General features: G+C 39.3%; 1 protein-coding gene and 1 non-coding gene across 3 annotated transcripts in view; one reads left to right on the top strand and one right to left on the bottom strand.

The window, feature by feature from the left end:
* EIF2AK4 (eukaryotic translation initiation factor 2 alpha kinase 4) overlaps window positions 1-19,659 on the bottom strand; it is a 97,156-nt gene that overhangs the window by 72,004 nt on the left and 5,493 nt on the right. For both annotated transcript variants that reach the window (XM_027553503.1, XM_027553504.1), the window contains exons 2-6: window positions 11,602-11,714; window positions 8,451-8,553; window positions 4,383-4,535; window positions 2,260-2,340; window positions 643-791 (exon numbers count right to left, since the gene is read on the bottom strand). In XM_027553503.1, the coding sequence (XP_027409304.1) occupies window positions 643-791; window positions 2,260-2,340; window positions 4,383-4,535; window positions 8,451-8,553; window positions 11,602-11,714 (599 nt within the window). The remainder of the gene's footprint in view (window positions 1-642; window positions 792-2,259; window positions 2,341-4,382; window positions 4,536-8,450; window positions 8,554-11,601; window positions 11,715-19,659) is intronic.
* LOC113900581 lies at window positions 5,859-5,963 on the top strand. The gene has a single exon (XR_003513211.1). It is a non-coding gene; the product is annotated as a U6 spliceosomal RNA (small nuclear RNA).

The raw sequence follows: 19,659 nt of genomic DNA, 5'->3' as shown, positions 1-19,659 counted from the left end.
GGAGCCCTGGCAGCAAACTGGGGCTCCTGTCCTCACGTAAAGGATCTCCTACACCTGTGCCCATTGTGGGACTCTCCCCACATCTGTGGTGAGACCTAAGGTGTTACAGACTGAAAACAGTGTGAATCTGACTGGATGATGATTCTGATGGAAGAAAAGTTTTTAAATCACTTACTGAATAATTGGGCTTCCCTGATGGCTCAGACAGTAAAAGATCTGCCTGCTGTGCTGGAGACCTAGGTTCAATCCCTGGGTTGGGAAGATCCCCTGGAGAAGGAAATGGCAACCCACTCTAGTATTCTTGCCTGCAGGATTCCATGGACAAAGAAGCCTGGTGGGCTACAGTTCACGGGGTCACAAAGGGTTGGACACAACTGACCAACTAACGTTGAAAAGTTAGATCATCAAAAGGCAGATCAAACTGCACTGGAGGCAATGTTAAGGTTAACAACTGTTATGTAAAGGGAAATAAAACTGGCTTTGTGAAAGATACTTGGAAAGTATTAAAACAAATGGAAAATTTTATATTACTAATATACTAAGATACACAGGCTTTGAAAAAGTTATTAAAACTCTCATGTGACAACTCAACCAAATTTCACTACAAGTTGTTTTAAGGGACTGGAAATCTCAGGGACTTACTTAGACCTTCCAGAGGAGTTGGTCCGATGTTTACCATTTCCTACGAAGTCAGGAGAGCCTCCATGTAGAATGGCAGCTGTTCTGTGTCCTCCTGGGTCTTTTCTAGAGGTATGATCTTGATTTGACAAACTAGCTATTTCTAAACGTTCCTTAAAAAAAGAAAAGTAAAACCTACTTTAGACCTAAGTCATAATGGAAGACAATCATGGTAAGTAATCATAAATATGTAGAGCATGCACATTTCATTTAAGCTGAAGATTTTCAAGTGTAATAAAGTTGAACTCAACTTTTTAAAATTTAGTGTCCAAATATGTACTGTTTCAAGAACTGAAGGTCAAGGTTACAGTTTTAAGAGAATGTGAACTTTATAAATACTTAGAAATGTGGAATATGCATGAAAAGTTAGGGACAAGAGCAAGAGATAAACAGAAGAAGGCATTCAAACAGAGCATACTCAATATCCTGTAATAAACCATAATGGAAAAGAAAAAAAATGTTATAGTACCATTTGCAAAAAGGGCTATCCTTTCTCTAGAATTATCTTTGTATCTTGCTCAAAAAAATCAGTTATATATACATATATGGGGTGCGGGGGGTCTATATTTAGATTATCTCTTCTATTGACAGAACTAGTATTGTTTTATTATCTATCTTGACTCCAATATTAAACTATTTTGAACACTGTTTAAAAAAGAAAAAACAGAGAGCAGAGTGGCTGTCAGGAAGGCACATTAGATGGAAAACAGGCGAACAGTTGTATCACCTTAAATTTGTATACAGCTTTGTACATTCACAAAGGGCAGTACATTTTTCTGTAGGAATGGTTACATAAGACAGACAGGAAAGCATTATCTGTGCCACATTAAGGGGTGAAGAAAATAAGCGTAGAGTGTCACCTGTCAAGGTCACCAAGCCAAGGCAGTAAAAAAGCCAAAGCTTTCAGCCAGGTTCTGTTTACTCGTAAATCAGTACCTCCTCCCACTGCACCTCACTGTTTCCCTTAGGTGATATGCCATTTCTTTAAAGGAGAAGGAGCAAAATTCTCTCTGGATTTCTCCAAACATGTGTAACTGGTTTTCTGATTGAGTTGGACTCAGGAAAAATACAGGACAAAGGAGTATATCCTTTTTCCACCACTGCTTTTTAAATCTGTTTTCCATCACTGAATGAAATCTCAGGCAGATCCATCTGGTTTCTGTTCACTCTTCAGTATGAACAAATAGTTTTGTTTTCCAAGTATTAAGAATTCCAGTCTGAGTTGATTATCAAAGCTTCAATCTCCCCTCTCCTTCAACTCTGTTGATAAACTACTCTAGTTACATAAACCTAAGTCTTCTACAGATAATATACAACTCAAAGTTTGGTAACTATCTGGAGAATATAAAATATACAATGAATGATATCTGGGAGACTTTTAAGTGCCTCATTTTAAACTTTACTACTGATAGCAACAAACGAGGGAAAAAGGAATAATGAAGAATGAAGGACAGAGGTCCTGACTTCTGAGATATTCAAACATTATGAAGATACAGTAATTCAAATACCATCAATGGAAAGGAAAAGATTGTGTATTTAGAAAATGTAAACTATTTGACTATGGCAGAAATTCTAGAGTACCTGCTTAGCCATTTCTTTCCTTTTTTTCTCCTCTTTTATCTCTTCTTTCCTTTTCTGAATCTCATGAAGGATTTCACGTTGCTGAAATAAATCATACAGCCATCAAATGCTGATCTCTGAAACCCATACAACACACAAATTCTGAAATCACAAAAAACCTTCTGAATTTCAGTCCTAAGAGTATGTAGAACCTTAGTACATACTACAGTTTCATCAGTTTATCAGAGTTCTTATGCAGTAGACCTCCCACTTAAATGCAGTAGACTGTGGGGGAGGGACACTTCCTCCCCACTTTTACGTGGAGGGACTTGTTGTGGAAGCTCAGAGTCCTAACTATTGGACCACCAGGAGATCCCCAAAGTGGAGGGACTTTCACTGTGGCAACACCACTGGCCTCTCACTTCTCCCCACTCTTGACTGAGCCCCTCCTTTTTGGTATCTGCCTGTCTGCAGAGAACATGCATTTGCACCTACTCTTTGCCCAGGTGGAGGTGGACTGAGCCAGCACCACACCCATAATACAGACCTTCAGCTGCACTCCCCAACCAGCTTTCTCATTGTTAAAAGTGGCATTTTGATCTATTCATTTGGCCCATGTACCTATTACTCAAATGATTCTGAGTTTACATAAAGTAGCGTTTTTATAAGCCTCCTAAAATTCCAGGTTATAACTATCAGTAGCGTTTTTATAAGCCTCCTAAAATTCCAGGTTATAACTATCAAAACCATCGAGAGACTAACCAAAAACAATTGCAGCAATAATAGAAAATGTAAAAACATATCCAAAACTTACAGGTAGTTACAGCAGTACATTGAAACAAGACTGTTAATTAAATATCTTTATCTTCTAATTAAAATGTGTCTGCCTAAGAGCTAAGGAACTTTAAATGATAACTAGGCTATGCAATTGAATAGGAGATAAACAGTAACAAAATGAATGGAACTCACAAAGACAATGCTAACATAAGCAAAGGATGAACAAAATGAAGTAGGAAAAAAAGAGCAAGGAATAAGAACCTAAGAAAAGTAGGAATAACAAAATCCTAGAAGTAACTGTAACATCTAAGGGGAGAAAACTAAAAAGCCTCACTAAGAGATAAAAATATATGGAAAAACTATTTCTGGATAGGAAGTCTGAACTTTGTCATGACGTAAATTCTGCCCAAATGGATATATAAGTACAATTTTACTCAAAATTCCAGAGGCTTTGTTTTGATCTTGAGAAAGCAATCCTATAATTTCTCTGTAAGAATAAATGTGTGAGGATAGCTGAGAGAAAAAAAAAGAACAATGAAAGAGGAAGGGACAGGGGTCCTGACTCCTCAGATAGTCAAATGTTACAAAGACAGTAATTCAAAGATTGTGGTATAGACCTAAGAAAAAAACAGATGAATTGAACAAAAGAGATAATTCACAAATAGAACTTAGTACAAATAAGTAGGTAAAATACCCTTTAAAGGAAGTATTACAAATCACCTAAGAATGAATGATTATTTAATAAATGTGTTAGGAAAATGGGGTGGGGGGACTCAGACCCTTATTTTAACAACCTACACCAAAATAAGTTCTAGATAAGTAAGTGTATTAAAAGACTAAATAGAAGAAAAAGAACAAAAATCAAGAAGGAAATTTAGATATAGGTATTATGTTTGATTAAAGGATTTTTAAAATAACACAGGAGTGTATATTCTTATGCAGACTAAGACTAAAGAAAAAATACAAATGGTGAGTGAACTAAAAAATACGTTCAGTCTCTGGCTTTGGCTACTCGTTTAGGCATGAGATACTTGTCCCACAGAGGGAAGAAGGTAATAGCCTCTGAACTCCTGCACAGCTTTACAGGCACACAAAGAAGTTTGCTTAAATTGACTTTTTCTTTCATTTAAAGACTAGGACTAAGGAAGGGTTCTAGGGGCAGCACTGATACCTGTTGGGAGGGAATCACTCATAGTATTTATTTCTTGGTTACTCCTAGGGCCTCCTTTCACATGAATTCATGGTTCTTGGATCAAATCCAGAGCAAAACTTAATAAATATGGATAAGTATGTAGGCAGAGACAGAGATTAAAAACCTATAGGGCTCTCAGTCCTCTGGCTGGCCACCGTGGTGACATGGGTCTCACCTCCTCTTCCTCTTTCCGCTTGGCCTCTAACTGCCTCCGCTGCTCCTCCTGAGCTCGCCTTTCCAGCATTTCTTCATGAAAAGACTTGGGAGGGGGCTTGTTGTGCTCGCAGAGAAATGACTGCACATAGTAAGCCAGTTCAAATATCATCACCTAAACACACGGATGGAAATCAACCACAAATGGTCAAGTGATGGGAAGACAGGGTCCAATGGCGAGACTACAGAAAATCATGCAGACCATCCGAGACCATTCACAATGATGATATTCATTTTGATGCGACACATTCTAAATTAGTTATAGGAGGTAACCACAGCAGGAAAAAGCTTTTCAGCACTCATCTCATTGTGTTGCTATCAAGACAAATCACTATCTAAATAAGTAAAAAGCATCACTTTTGTAGTCCTATTCAATTTATTGGCATTTTCTATATAATAAATCTTCTAAAATATTTTTCTATATGGAGAAGGCAATGGCACCCCACTCCAGTACTCTTGCCTGGAAAATCCCATGGGTGGAGGAGCCTGGTAGGCTGCAGTACATGAGGTCGCTAAGAGTCGGACACGACTGAGCGACTTCACTTTCACTTCACTTTCATGCATTGGAGAAGGAAATGGCAACCCACTCTAGTGTTCTTGCCTGGAGAATCCCAGGGAGGGGGGAGCCTCGTGGGCTGACGCCTACGGGGTTGCACAGAGTCGGACACGACTGAAGTGACTTAGCAGCAACAGGTTCTCATTAGTTATCCATTTATCCACAGTAGTGTATATGCCAACTTCAATCTCACAGTTCATCCCACCACTCCCCTTCCCCTCCTGGTATCCATGTTTATTCTCTGCATCTGTGTCTCTATTTTTGCTTTGCAACTGAGTTCATCTGTAACATTTTTCTAGATTTCATATATATTCATTCATCTACTATATTTGTTTTTCTCTTTCTGACTTAACTCTGTATGCCAGTCCCTAGGTCCATCCACATCTCTGCAAATGGCACAATTTATTCCTTTTATGGATGAGTAATAGTCCATTCTATATACGTACCATATCTTTATCCATTCCTCAGTTGATGGACATTTAGGTTGCTTCCATGTGAAGGCTATTGGAAGTAGTTCTACAATGAACACTGGGATGCATGTACCTTTTGAAATTTTGGTTTTCTCCAGGTATATGCCCAGGAGTGGGACTGTTGTGTCATATGGTAGTTCTATTTTTAGTTTTTTAAGGAACTTCCACACTGGTCTCCATAGTGGCTGTACCAATTTACATTCCCACCAATAGTATAGGAGGGTTCCCTTTTCTCCACACCCTCCTCCAGCATTTATTGTTCATAGATTTTTTGATGATGGCCCTTCTGACCTGTATGAGGTGATACCTCATTGTAGTTTTGATTTGCACTTCACTAATAATTAGTGATGTTGAGCATCTTTCCGTGTGTTTGTTGGCCATTAAAAAGTATAATCTAAAATAAAGACAATGTGCTCTCTTCAGCAGAACATATGCTAAAACTGGAGAGATACAGAGAAGATTAGTATGGCCCCTGTGCAAGGATGACATGTAAATCTGTGAAGCATTCCATGTTTTTTTGGTTACCAAGGGAGAAAGGGATGGGGGAAGGAGGGATAAATGGAGAGACTGAGATTGACATGTACACACTATTCCATATAACATAGATAACTAATAAGGACTAACTGTATAGCACAGGAAACTCTTCTCAAAAGTCAGTAATGACCTGTAGGGAAAACGAATCCAAAAAATAGTGGATACTGTGTATGTAGCTATATAGTGGAAATCAGTACAACATTGTAAATAAATCAACTATACTGTAATACAAATTTGAATAAATAAATAAAATAAAGTCAAAAAAAGGTGGGGCTGGGGTGAGTGGGACAATAAAAGCAGAAATAAACAAGTGGGACTAAATCAAATATTTCTGCACAGCAAAGGAAACCATCAAGAAAATGAAAAGGCAAACTACAGAATGGGAGAAGATACCTACAAATCATATATCTGATAAGGGGTCAGTATTTAAATATATAAAGAACTAATATAACTCAGCAGCAAAAATAAAAAAGAAAACCCAAACAATCCAATTAAAAAATGGACAGAGGAACACAATAGACATTTTTCAAAAGAAGACATACAAATGGCCAACAGGCACATGAAAAGATATATAACATCGCTGATCATCAGAGAAATACAGATCAAAACCACAATGAGCTATCACCTCACACATCAAAAAGACAGTGAACAACAAGTATTGGTCAGGATGTGGAGAAAAGGAAACCCTGATACACTTTTGGTGAGAATGTAAATTGTTGCAGCCAGTCTGAAAAACAGTATGGAGGTTCCTCAAAAAATTAAAAACAGAACTACATATGATCTAGCAATCCTACATCTGAGTATATATTCAAAGGGAATGAAAAAAAAGGATCTTGAAGAGATATCTATACTCCCATGTTGTTGGAGCATTATTCACAATAGCCAAGGTAAGTGTCAATGAAAAAGTGAATAAAGATGTGATATAAATATACATACACAGTGAAATATTCAACCATGAAAAAGAACATCCTCCTGCTTGCAGAAACACAAATGGAACTTGAGGCATTATATTAAGTGAAATAAATCAAAGACAAATGCTGCATGATATCATTTACATGTAGAATCTAAAAAAACTGAAACAGGGACTAGAATGGTGGTTACCTAGGGATTGGTGGTGAGAGTAAAGGGGAGATATGTAGGTCCGAGTATACATACTTTCAGTTATAAAATAAGTAAGTTCTGGGGATCTAATGTATAGCATGATGATTATATTGCTGTTGTTCAGTCACTAAGTCATGTCCAACTCTTTACAACCCCATGGACTGTAGCACACCAGGGTTCCCTGTCCTTCACTATCTCCTGGAGTTTGCATGATGATTATGTAACAGTTATATTATATAATGCTGCACTATAAAAATCAAACACAACAAAGAATTTTACAAAAAAATGACAAATCATGAATCCAAGAAACCAGAGGATTCTGTAGCTGAATTTTCAATGTAACTCCATATTATTTTTCAGTTAAGACATTACACTACATTAGAAAGAACTTAAACTAGAAAGAACTCTGTAGTAATTCCCAAGGCCAATTTTTTTGTCCAAGCTGTTCTACAATCACTTTATGTACCACAACAATCACTGAAGTTCTTGGAAACACAACTTAGGTGGGCAAAGATTATAGGGGCAAAAAGCACCCCAGAGAGCACACGGTAACTCACTGTGTTATGGAATGCAAGTGAAAAACGGTCCAGTCACTTTCCTAGTGACATAGAGGCCTAGGGCTAGTCCTTACTTAACTCTTCTTAGTCTTTGTAGGATAGGATAAGTTAAAAGTGATGTGCACAGGCAAAAACACTGCATAATCTTACACAAAAGTGAGGAGAAGATGGATTATACCTAGGATACTCAGTGGGCTTAAGGAACAGACCGTAATACTCGCCCTAAGAGGTCACCCAGCCTGTCCCTCCAGAGAGAGTTCTCACCTAAGGGGGAGCTCATGCAGACCCTGATGTCAGAGGATTAAAAAAGCATCAGTACTGAACTAGGTATAAATGCTCAGGTATAAAAGGGACATTGATGGAGGACAGTGAGTCCCTAATTATTGAGAAGTAAACAATTAGTTCTTCTGATATGAAAAGGGGAGATGTGGCAAAGTGTGGTCAGAAATCACTTGTTTGTCAACATTTTCCAACGTAAATGTTCAAGTCAAGATGAGGTCATGATGTCAGGCTCAAAGTGTGCAAAAATTCTGGTCAGTTTCATATGGAGTGTTTCCAGAAGAATTAAGCATCAACAGTACTGTCTATACAAGCTCTACAATTCGTAATTCATAAGTACTGTTAATTAAAGCAATCCAAACAGCAATATTCCCCTTTGTAGATACCAATAAAAAACAGAACATTCTAGTGAAAGTTAGATCTGAGGTGCAATGGGAAAGCCTTTAAGCCAAAGAAAAGGCTGGAAGGCAAACACTAGTGAACATGATGAGATTTTTATCATTCTGTCATAATTCTAGTTTTACAAATCATACCTCACCACAGTGTTTTTTGGCCACTTCTTCTAGGCGGGACTTTAACAAATTAACACTTTCATTTGACAGACCTTTGGCATTCTTTAATTCTATTTCAGGGACTCTGGAAAAGAAAAAAAAAAGAATTACTCTAAAAAGTACAGATTGTTTGCATTAATATTTGCTAATTTTCAAGCTTGGAGCCTGGGGTTTCTGTAAGGGCCTCACTTGTGAACTTCTTTGTACCGCTAGGAACATTTCCTTTCATCTTAAAAGGATTTCAACTTTACCCCAGCAACTCTGTTGACACAGCACTCAACATGAAGTCACCTGCAGCCTGTAGGGCAGAAATGGGCTGGCCAGGTGTCAGCGTGGGCTTTCGAGTGCCCTGCTCCCCAAGAGGACCAGACTTACTGGGGCTCAATCAGGTGTCTCTCCAACTCCTCTGTCTCTGATTTCAGCTTTACAATCCGATTCAAATTTCTAACATCAACTACTATTTACTACCCTTTAAAAAATCACTCCAGCTCTGTGTGTGATTCTAGCCTAGTAACTTCACCATGCACTCCCTTTCATGATAATGCTCGATCCTGGCTTGCCCCCTAACATCAGTGAACTCTGACAGCTCACCCACAAGGGTCTAAGCACTCTGTGATCATCTGTCTGCTCCTAGCATAAAGCAGAATAAGAATAACTATGTGTGAGGTGGAGGCACAGTGTTCTATCTAGTACTCCTACAACAGGCTGTGTCCCAGGAACTCATTCTGCTATAAATGAGCTCACTCACTCATGTCATGCACACTCTGCAAACTCTGCTATTCCAAGGATGCCTACCACATGCTCTTCTTGATCTCTATAGGGCACAACTAACAGTCAACACCTTCTACCCAAGGAAAATACAATCAGCCCTCCCTTGGGGTTCCTCTTATTTCCAACCACAACACATCCAATAACAACTCCTGAGATTAAGTAGGCTTTATTTAATTTTACAGATGAGAAAACGATTCATCCCTTCCCACCAAGCATTTCTGAGTAATTCATGGCATTTTACCTTGGTGAAGCCTTTACTATTCACTTATCTATGCATTCTCTCAGTGCTTCATTATGACAGATTACTACAGCCATCATCTACCTGGATAGATGGAAATCTTAGCGAAAGTCTACGTCAGGTCCATTTAACAGGATTCTCTTTCTCACAGTGGTATAAAGGACTATTTTGCAGAAAAGGTAAGTTCTCCTGCATGATATTATTTCAAAAGATAGGAATGTTTCCCCAAGTCAAGACTTAGATAATTAAAAAAAAAATCAAGCAGTCACTATATAGCAATATTAACAGAATAGCGAAAAATTCATCTGCAACACTAATTAAACACTGTAAAATTTCCAGTGTTCTCTTCATGCCCTTGGGACATAATTCATAAGTTTATGTAGCTGATATTACAATGTTTACTTTTTAACTTTTGTAAACACTTGCATGCTGTTTCTCAAATGATATTCTTACCAAATGGACACATCAAGATTTACCTGATGAGTTCTCTAACATAGTGGCTCTCAACCAGGGGTAATTATGTTCTCCCTCCAATGTGATATCAGTCAATGTCAAGTAGGCAAAGAAGCTCTGTGCCCCTCTACATATTTCTTGCCTAAGCATCTCTTCCATCTGGCCAGTCCTGAGTTGTATCTTTGATAACAAACCAGTAACAGTAAGTGAAGTGCCCTCCTGAGTTCTGTAAACTGTTCTAGCAAATTATCAAACCTGGGGCGGGGTGGGGGGAGGGTGTCACAGGAACGTGCAAATTTATAGCCAGTTGATCAGAAGTACTGGGACTTGCAACTGGCATCCACGTCTCATCATGGGAGTAAGCCCCCAACTCAGCTATCAAGAACTATGGACAGTTAGTGAACTGAATTGTTCAGATACCCAGTTGGTGTCAGAAAAGATACCACCTATTTGGTGTCAGGAAAGATAAGACCTAGAGAGGCACTGTCTTATTTTTCTTTTGTAAAATTAATTACCTTTCAATTAATGCATAAATTAACTTTCTGAATATCTACTATTCTACTCGAGGCACAGAGGCTGGGCTAAAATTGGGTTACTAACTTCAGGGAGCTCATCTTGACCTACCTGTATTTTCATAAACTCCATCACCTCTTAAGGTAACAAATTCCATACATTTACCACCCACTGGGTAAGGCAGTACATCCTTTTACTTGTCACTTTCCTTCACTGGCTTCCTGCACAACAAGCTCAATTAAAAAAACATCATCCAGGCCAAATCTGCTTTTCTGCATGGAATGTCTGGGAAAAGATTACATGGAATATGCATGGTACTTGAAATGAAGAATACTTGAGCCTTGACAGGTAATGCTTTTGTTTTACTACTGGATCTGAACCCAAGGGGGTATTACCTTCAGGGGGAGTTTAGAAATACATGAGGCTTTTGGCTGTCTCACTGACTGGAAAACTCTTTAGGCATTTAACGGGTAGAGGCCAGTGATGTTACACGCCCTGCCATCTTCCCGAACCTGAAAGAGGGCGACTAAATCATTTTCTGCTTGGAAGTCCAGGTCCCACTAGGCTCGGAAGGCTACTCTAAGTCCTGATGTAAACTGTACTTTAAAACTAAGTACACAAGGCTTTTATAGTCACTGCACCTTTATCTTTTTTCCCCTAAATTGTTCCTCTTCCTAGTCTGTGAAAAATTAAACAAACAAAAGTTAACCTAACAGAAGAAGCAAACATTAGTCATGGAGCAAACACTACCACCCATAGAGACTATTAACTAGAAGCCAACCTAACAGGAGACAGGCTTCATGAAAACATCCATTGCTGATGTAGTTCTGATGAACTGCAAGTGATAGGAAATAAAATTTTAAATGGAATGGGGGCCAGAAGGAAAAAATACCATTGACTTCAACCTGTTCCTTTGTTTTCAAAACAGAGAACTGAAATCACATCAAAGCTATTTATAAACAGACTTCCCTGGTGACTCAGACGGTAAAGAATCTGCCAACAATGCAGGAGTCCTGGGTTTGATCCCTGGGTTGGGAAGATCCCCTAGAGAAGGGAATGGCAAGCCACTCCAGTATTCTTGACTCGGTAATTCCATGAACAGAAGAGCCTGGTAGGCTTGACTGAGAGACTAAAACACACATTTATAAATGAACTCACACATCTGGATAGGTGGGTGGGCATTTCACTCTCAAATCCACTTTCACGTACACTTCTTCACCAGTCAGGCCTTGAGGGTACAGAACTAAATTGATTTCAGGAGGCTCTTTGACCTAAAAGAGAAAAAGAAAATCTTTTTTTTTTTCTCTAGAGAGCCAGTCATTAACGATTAAGATAATTATTTCAGCTCAAAAGTTCTACTTTTTAAATATTACACACAGTTTAAACTGTGCTTTGGTCACATTTTCCTAAAGCATGGTTTAAAAACAAAACTTGTGCCAGGGAGAGTACATTTTCCTTTTCAGTTTTCTAAGGAGTGACCTGAAATGTCCCACGCAGCCTTCATTTACTCAAGTAAGCGGCTGCTGCCCTAGAGATTGAGAGTGCAGGGGCAAATCTGGACAGACAGGAAGCCAACTAGCTGACACAAAACAGAGGACGTGTAAGTATTTCCAAATAGTGACCAGCGCTGTAAAGAAAGCAAAGCTGAGCCATGGAACAGAGTGGTGGAGGAGGAGAAGGTATTCAGACAGATGGGTCAGAGAAGGCCTACTGACACTTCAAATACTCAGACAACGCGTGAAAATCTTGACAAGGAGAAATCTGACAGCTCTTCTAAAACTGTGTATGCTTTCAACCAACTGTTTTCCCCCAAATAACTAAATATTCCATTATCCTTTATTTATATATGCTCTTCCCAAAAAGGATTTGAGGCAGTTTATATAATTTATAAACATAAACCTACCAACTCTGTGAGGTAGGTGTCATCTCCACTGTACAGACAAGGCGGTTCAGGCTCCAAGTTTCTTCCCCACAGACAGTGGCAAGGCTGGACTTCAAATCCAACTAAGACACCCAAACCTGTGTCTCCCCATCAGCCCTCCCTTGTTAACGCCAATCCTCAGTTGTCGGATTGCTAGAGTAAGGAGTTGCAAGGAGTTGAAGCTTGCCTTTGCCTTGGAATGTCAAGGCAGCCAGGGCAAAAAGAGAAATGTGGCATTATCAGAAAAGAGAAAGCATAAAAAGTCTTCCAAGGGTGACAAAGTATTGAGGAACATTAAATTCTGACAGAACATGAACTTTACATGTGGCACTCTGAAGTATACAATCAGCTGTGTATATAAAATACATAAGCTCGGTTTTCATTTATAATAATCCTTGATTTTTTTAAAAAAGCTACTGTAAAAATTCAGTCTGTGTTGGTGGCAAAGGACAGAGAAGAAGGTGGATTTGAGATAAAGCTGACAGAGAGACTGGGCCCTGAGAGAGGAAACCAGAAGGCTAGTGTCCGGTAGATCTCTAGCTCCTTGATGCAGAGCAGGATGAGGAAAGAGGACCTCCACTGAGAGGAGACACGAGGACTGCAGGTGGCCTTGCCAGGAGCAGACCCTGGCATGAGAGGAGTGGTGCTGGGTGAGGATGAGGCCACAGCAGGTCTATGACAACTCTTTCAAGGAGGTGTGGGTTCGGGTTAAATTAAAGGGACAGAGAGTGGGGCCACAGACGGGGTGGGGGGTGAAATCAAGGGATAATTTTATTTTGTTCTGTTTAAAGATGGGAGATACTACAGAGTGTGAGGATGTTGATGGAAATATTATGGAAGAGCAGGAAGGAGACCAAATTAGGATCTGAAGTTGATGGATCCTGGGCAGAACAGAAACAGGCTAGACTGATTGGAGGAGGGGCTTTCCTTCTAGAATGACAGGAAGATGTGAGGGGGGAAAAAAAAAAGCAAGTAGAGGAGGCTTTCCTCTGAGGATCCTCACAGGAGCGAGAATGAAACTGAACCTGTTAGATTCCCAGTTTCCTGTTTCCTCTTCAATCAAGACACGCTGGCTGTTATCTGCTGTAAAGCAGATACAGATCATATCAGACAGAATTTAACAGGGCAAGCATTGATTTGCTAAAAGCAGCAAAAACACCAATTCTCACTTGCTAAGAAGGAAAGGACAAACTATTACCCTGACCAGTCTCCTAAATAGCCTCACTTCTGGAAAAGCTTTTCAGTACGGAAATTTTCAAACAAAGCTGATAATGATAGAATGAACTCCATGTACTTACCAGCCAGTTTCAATAATGACCCATTTACGGCCAATCTTGTGTATCTATATGTGCCCTATCCCCAAGTGCCACACTGGATCGTTTTGAAGTAAATCCTATCAACCAGTCTTTGCCTGTGTTATTATTCTCTTCCCAACATCAATCCAATGAAGTAGAAAAAGGTATATATCTCCATTTTAGAGATGTAAAAACTAAAGAGAAAGGCTAATTAGACAGACTCAAAATTTTACCAATGCTTCCTCCACCAGGTCGAATCTTAAGAAATTTTTCATCTCATAGGCCACAAATTTTAGAGAGATACTATGTCGCCCAAGAAAATACTTTTTTGCTCCCTCTCTACTGTAGATACCACTTTAGAAAATAGAGAATATTTTAGTACCAAAAGTAGGAGAAAAGTACAAAAACAGAATAAAGTGTAGTCAATTTAGCTTATATTACTATATCTTTACATATACATTATTCTGCCTTTCATTTTCTAATTTGGCTGAAGACCAACGAAAACTATATTTTAGAATGCAGATGGGGAAACTGCTGTAAATCCATACTGACTCACATAGCTTAAAGAGTCAAAATAAATATGAAAATAAGAATATATATTTATACACATATATACATATCTGTAACTGAGTCACTTTGTTGTAAGGCAGAAATTAACACAACATTGCTAATCAACTATACTTTAATAAATTAAAAAAAAAATGGAAAATGCCATACAGATAATCTTCTTAAAGTAAAATATCCAAGACCCTGCAGGCCCAAGGTAAAGAGGTGGAAGCCAAGGTGTTAAAACAGAAGCAGATTATCTAGAAGCAATAGCAGATTTTCTGTTTTGCAGCAACGACATTGCAGTAGTCATCTATAAATGAAAGGAGCAAGAGTCACCTAACTACTAATGTATAAGCAAGTTGTGTAAGTGGAAACTACGAATGCAAACCAAGGGGTGAACTTTCCTGGGCTTGGTATACAGATAAACTTGTAACAAATAGACAACATATGCCACATGAAGGGGGTTATCTCTGCACACATATGATAACAAATTTGGTTTAGCATTCCCTTTTCTCTTTCTGTAGGAAGTGCAGCATGTATCTGAATGTAACTGACCTTCTCAGGAAACGGTACAGGAAAGCCCACAGTTCATGTCTGGAGTCACTAGAACAGAAGCCAGCTTCAGAAAAGAGAGGCCATTGGGAGACTACACATTTTGAAGATATTAAGAAGTGAAAGTAAAAGTCGCTCAGTTGTGTCTGACTCTTTGTGATCCCATGGACTATACAGTCTACAGAATTCTCCAGGCCAGAATACTAGAGTGGGTAGCCTTTCCCTTCTCCAGAGGATCATTCCCAACCCAGGTCTCCCACATTTCGGGTCGATTCTTAACCAGCTGAGCCACAAGGGAAGCCCAAGAATACTGGGGTGGGTAGCCTATCCCTTTCCAGTGGATCTTCCCGACCCAGGAATCGAACCAGGGTCATCCTGCATTGCAGGCGGATTCTTTACCAACTGAGCTATCAGGGAAGCCCATACCATTCTTTACTAAAGGGGATGCTTAAGGTGATGCTTAAGAAGGAACAATGAATCAAGGTAAAGACACCTGACAGTAATCAGGGAAGGAGGTCTCTCTCAGTCACAAGGGGACCACCAGGCAGAACATCAGTATATAAAACAATGGCCTAAAAAAGTGGTTAGGATCCTGCAAACATTCCTGGGCTGACCCAGCCTTAGAACAAATGCAGGTCTAGTGTTCTAGTTACTTCCATCACACAGCAACACTAGCAGGACAACGGTGATAACAGTGGTGAGTCCAGATAATGCCAAAGCAAACTCTGAGGAAAGAGTTCAGTGAAGTGAAGACACTCCTGGACGCATAAAGGTTTCAGTTTTAGGAAATGCATGAGTCCAGTTATGGTGGTTTGGATGAAGGAACAGACCTGTGGATGCTGATGAACGACGTATGCGGGACAAAAATATGACAATTTGTCTGGTTCTGAGTACCAAGTGAGACCAACCCAAAGAGCAGGACATTGAAGCTACCAGGTGACTAGCTACTTCTAAAGCTTTTGTCTTTGGCTGACAGCTTGACTGGACCAGAATGATATTTCTCTTCACGAAGCATAGACTCTGGAGTACCGTTTCCCCAATATCCACTCTCCTTTTATTTCTTTGTAAAAGAATCCTCAATTTTTTTTAGCTGAATACATTTCCCCAACTCATCTGCAGCTCAGTGTAGCTACTGGATTAATTGAAAGCCAATAATATGAAAGACTCATTTGAAAAGACCCTGATGCTGGGAAAGATTGAAAGCGGGAGGAGAAGGGGATGACAGAGGATGCGATGGTTGGATGGCATCGCCGACTCAATGGACATGAGTTTGAGTAAACTCCAAGAGTTGGTGATGGACAGGGAGGCATGGCGTGCTGCAGTCCATGGGGTCACAAAGAGTCAGATACAACTGAGAGACTGAACTGAACTGAACTGAGTATGAAAGAACTGTAAGATGCAATTTCCAGGAAGTGACCTTTATTAAAAGAAAGGGATGAAGCTTTTTCATCCCTTTCTCCTTCCAGCTGGCTGGAATGCAGACGTGCTGACTGGAGGCCAGACAGCCATTTCAGACCATGCAGGGGGCAGTAAGGTTGGTAGAACAGTAATTCAGAAAAAGCCCACAGCTCCAGACTTTTACATATAAAAACAGACTTCGTTATTTAAAGTTTTCTGTCATATGTAGCTAAACTTAATTTTAACCAGCATAGGCTCACTGGGAAAAAAAAATGACAGTCAGGGAACAGTGCTTTCAGAGGTAAGAACAGAAAATTCACCAGGCTTTTCTCAAGCAAACTGAGAGGCTCCCCTACTTGTAAAGAGGCTCTTATGCAAAACATGTTTAGGATACCAAGCATTAGCTCATATTAGGATATTCAAGGATTCCTGAAACTGAACAGGATTTCATTAAAAAGTTCAACAACCAAGATATATTAAAGATTAAGACTGGGTAGGGCATCTTCCATGCCTTTAGAAGACAAACTGTCATTAGAATTTAATGTTGATAAAATCTTTGACTTAACCTGCACAAAGAAATAATGAATTCCTGGAAAAAAAATCTGTAGACAGAAAAATACATAGTAAAGGGTAAATAAATTGTTTTGAGAGCATGGAATGAGAGGAAAGCAATGCAGAATGTATTGCTACAAAATATACAAAATTCTACATGAGGAAAAAGATTTGTTTTGAAGATTGAAAATATAAGTGACAGGAAGCAGTCATGGAAAGAAGGCCACATTATAATAAAACATGAGTAAAACACTTTTCAATGAGATCAAGAAGTTGGATACTCATCTGAAGTATAACACTATACACGTACTCAGTTGCTCAGCTGTGTCTGACTCTTTGCAACTCCTGGTACTATAGTCCACCAGGCTCTTCTGTTGATGGAATTTTCCAGGCAAGAATACTTGAGTGGGTTGCCATTTCCTTCTCCAGGGGTTCTTCTTGACCCCGGGATCGAACACATATCTCCTGCACTGGCAGGCAGATTCTTTACCACTGGGCCACATGGGAAGCCCTTTAATACTACAAAATAGTCAAAAAAATCCTCAAGGTATAAAATGTGAATGAGTAATACAAACTCAGTCCTAAAATATGAAAGGTAATACTCTAGACTAATTACCACCAGAGTTAAAAAAAAGACATTAGCTCTTCAAGAAATAAACCTCAAGTATATTACTACATCCACAGGACTAGCAACACTGACCTGGGGGACCCTCTTTTCAGCACAGTGCACACCACCTGGAGAAGTGCCCAGCCAGCAGAAACCCCAGTTTCTCAGTCTCAATATGCTTTTCTTGGGTACCTCCTCACACTCACCCCAAAATAAACTGGTATAAGCGTGTGTCTATTTCTGCTAAAAGTACCGTAATGAAGGATGTGCATGTACTCAGTCGTGTCTGAGTCTTGGCGACCCCATGGACTATAGCCCACCAGGCTCCTCTGTCCATGGGATTTTTAAAGCAAGAATACTGGAGTGGGTTGCCATTTCTTCCTGTAGGGGATCTTCCAGACCCAGGGATCAAACCCTCGTTTTCTGGGTCTCCTGCATTGCTGGTAGATTCTTTACCTGCTGAGCCACAAGACTATTAAAAAGAATTTTATTGGCCATTCCACATAGGAGCACAACTTTTGGTTCCAAGGCATGAGGGTTAGTGACAGCCTGTGATTAAAATTCACTGGTTTACAAGATGAGCAGCAGAGTGAGGACAAGGTTTGGGAAATTAATTAAAAATACTAACACAAGAGGGAGACGGATGGACTGGGAATTTGGGGTTAGTAGATACAAACTATTACATAAACAACAAGGTCCTACTTAGAACAATGAACTATATCCAACTTCCTAGGATAAACCATAATGGAAAAGAATATTGAAAAAAGACTGTATCTATGTGTAAAACTGAGTCACTCTGGTGCACAGCAGAGACTGGCACAACATTATAAATCAACTATACTTAAAAAAAAGAAAAACTAACACAATTTTCAATTAACCACGTAAATACAGTGAACCATACACTTAAAAATTAAGTTAGTACATTTATGTTATGTATTTTATTCCACAAGCATATTAAACAAGCTACACAATTCAAACCACTTTCAGGTGTTTGGTCTAGAATTGTTATCTAGACCCTGCTAGTCAAATCCCCCTTAAATTTTGATGACAAGACTTGGTTCAGCATGGCCCCATGTTTATTACTTGCTTCTGTTCTCATATCCTGTAATGTAGGAAAGAAATTAGTCTGCGTAAAAAAACCAACAAATCTAGAAATAAAGTAACATGTGAAAGCTAGATAAGCTGGGCAAGTCTTTAGTTTTAAGTCTGTAAAGATGCCAAAAACAAAATAATAATGATAGTAAAAGCTCTCAGTCACTTTCTGTAACCGACCTTATAAAAATCACCAAGCTCATTCATTCATCTTCTGTTCTCAAGCATTTGCCTATTTGTCAAATGGCCAAGCACAAAAAAACAACAAACTGCTAGATTCCTTAAAGTTCAATAACTCTGACTCCATTTTAAACAAACACTAAAATATTCAAATCTGAGTTCTCCCCAAATTAAATACAGGTAATATAAGTGGAGGTGATGAATAGATTCAAGGGACTAGATCTGGTAGACAGAATGCCTGAAGAACTACGGACAGAGGTTTGTAAAGTTGTTTAGGAGATGATGACCAAAACCATCCCCAAGATAAAGAAATGCAAGAAGCCAAAGTGGTTGTCTGAGAAGGCCTTACAAGTTGCTGAGAAAAGAAGAGAAATGAAAGGCAAAGGAGAAAGGGAAAGATACGCCCAACTGAAGCAGAGTTCCAGAGAACAGCAAGGAGAGAGAGATAAGAAAGCCTTCTTAACTGACTAATGCAAAGAAATAGAGGAAAACAATAGAATGGGAAAGACTAGAGATCTATGAGAAAATTGGAGATACCAAGGGAACATTTCACGCAAAGATAGGCACAACAAAGGACAAAAACGGCAAGAACGTTAACAGAAGCAGAAGAGATTAAGAAGAGGTGGCAAGAATACACAGAAGAACTGTACAAAAAAAGGTCTTAATGACCCAGATAACCATGATGGTGTGTTCTCTCACCTAGAGCCAGACATCCCAGAGTGTGAAGTTAAGTGGGCCTTAGGAAACATTACTAAACAAAGCTAGTGGAAGTGACAGAATTCCAGCTGAGCTATTTCAAATCCTAAAAGATGATGCTGTTAAAGTGCTGCACTCATTACACCAGGAAACTTGGGAAATTCAGCAGTGGCCACAGGACAGGAAAAGGTCAGTTTTCATTCCAATTCCAAAGAAAGGGACTGCTGAAGAATGTTCAAATTACCATACAACTGCACTCATTTCACATCCCAGCAAGATCATGCTCAAAATCCTTCAAGCTAGGCTTCAGTAGTACATGAACCGGGAACTTCTAGATGTACAAGTGGATTTGGAAACAGAAGAACCAGAGATCA

Source organism: Bos indicus x Bos taurus, chromosome 10 (assembly GCF_003369695.1).
Source record: "Bos indicus x Bos taurus breed Angus x Brahman F1 hybrid chromosome 10, Bos_hybrid_MaternalHap_v2.0, whole genome shotgun sequence".
Classification (NCBI taxonomy): domain Eukaryota; kingdom Metazoa; phylum Chordata; class Mammalia; order Artiodactyla; family Bovidae; genus Bos; species Bos indicus x Bos taurus.
Note: the sequence above shows the minus strand (reverse complement) of the source record. Positions and strands in the feature narration are given on the sequence as shown.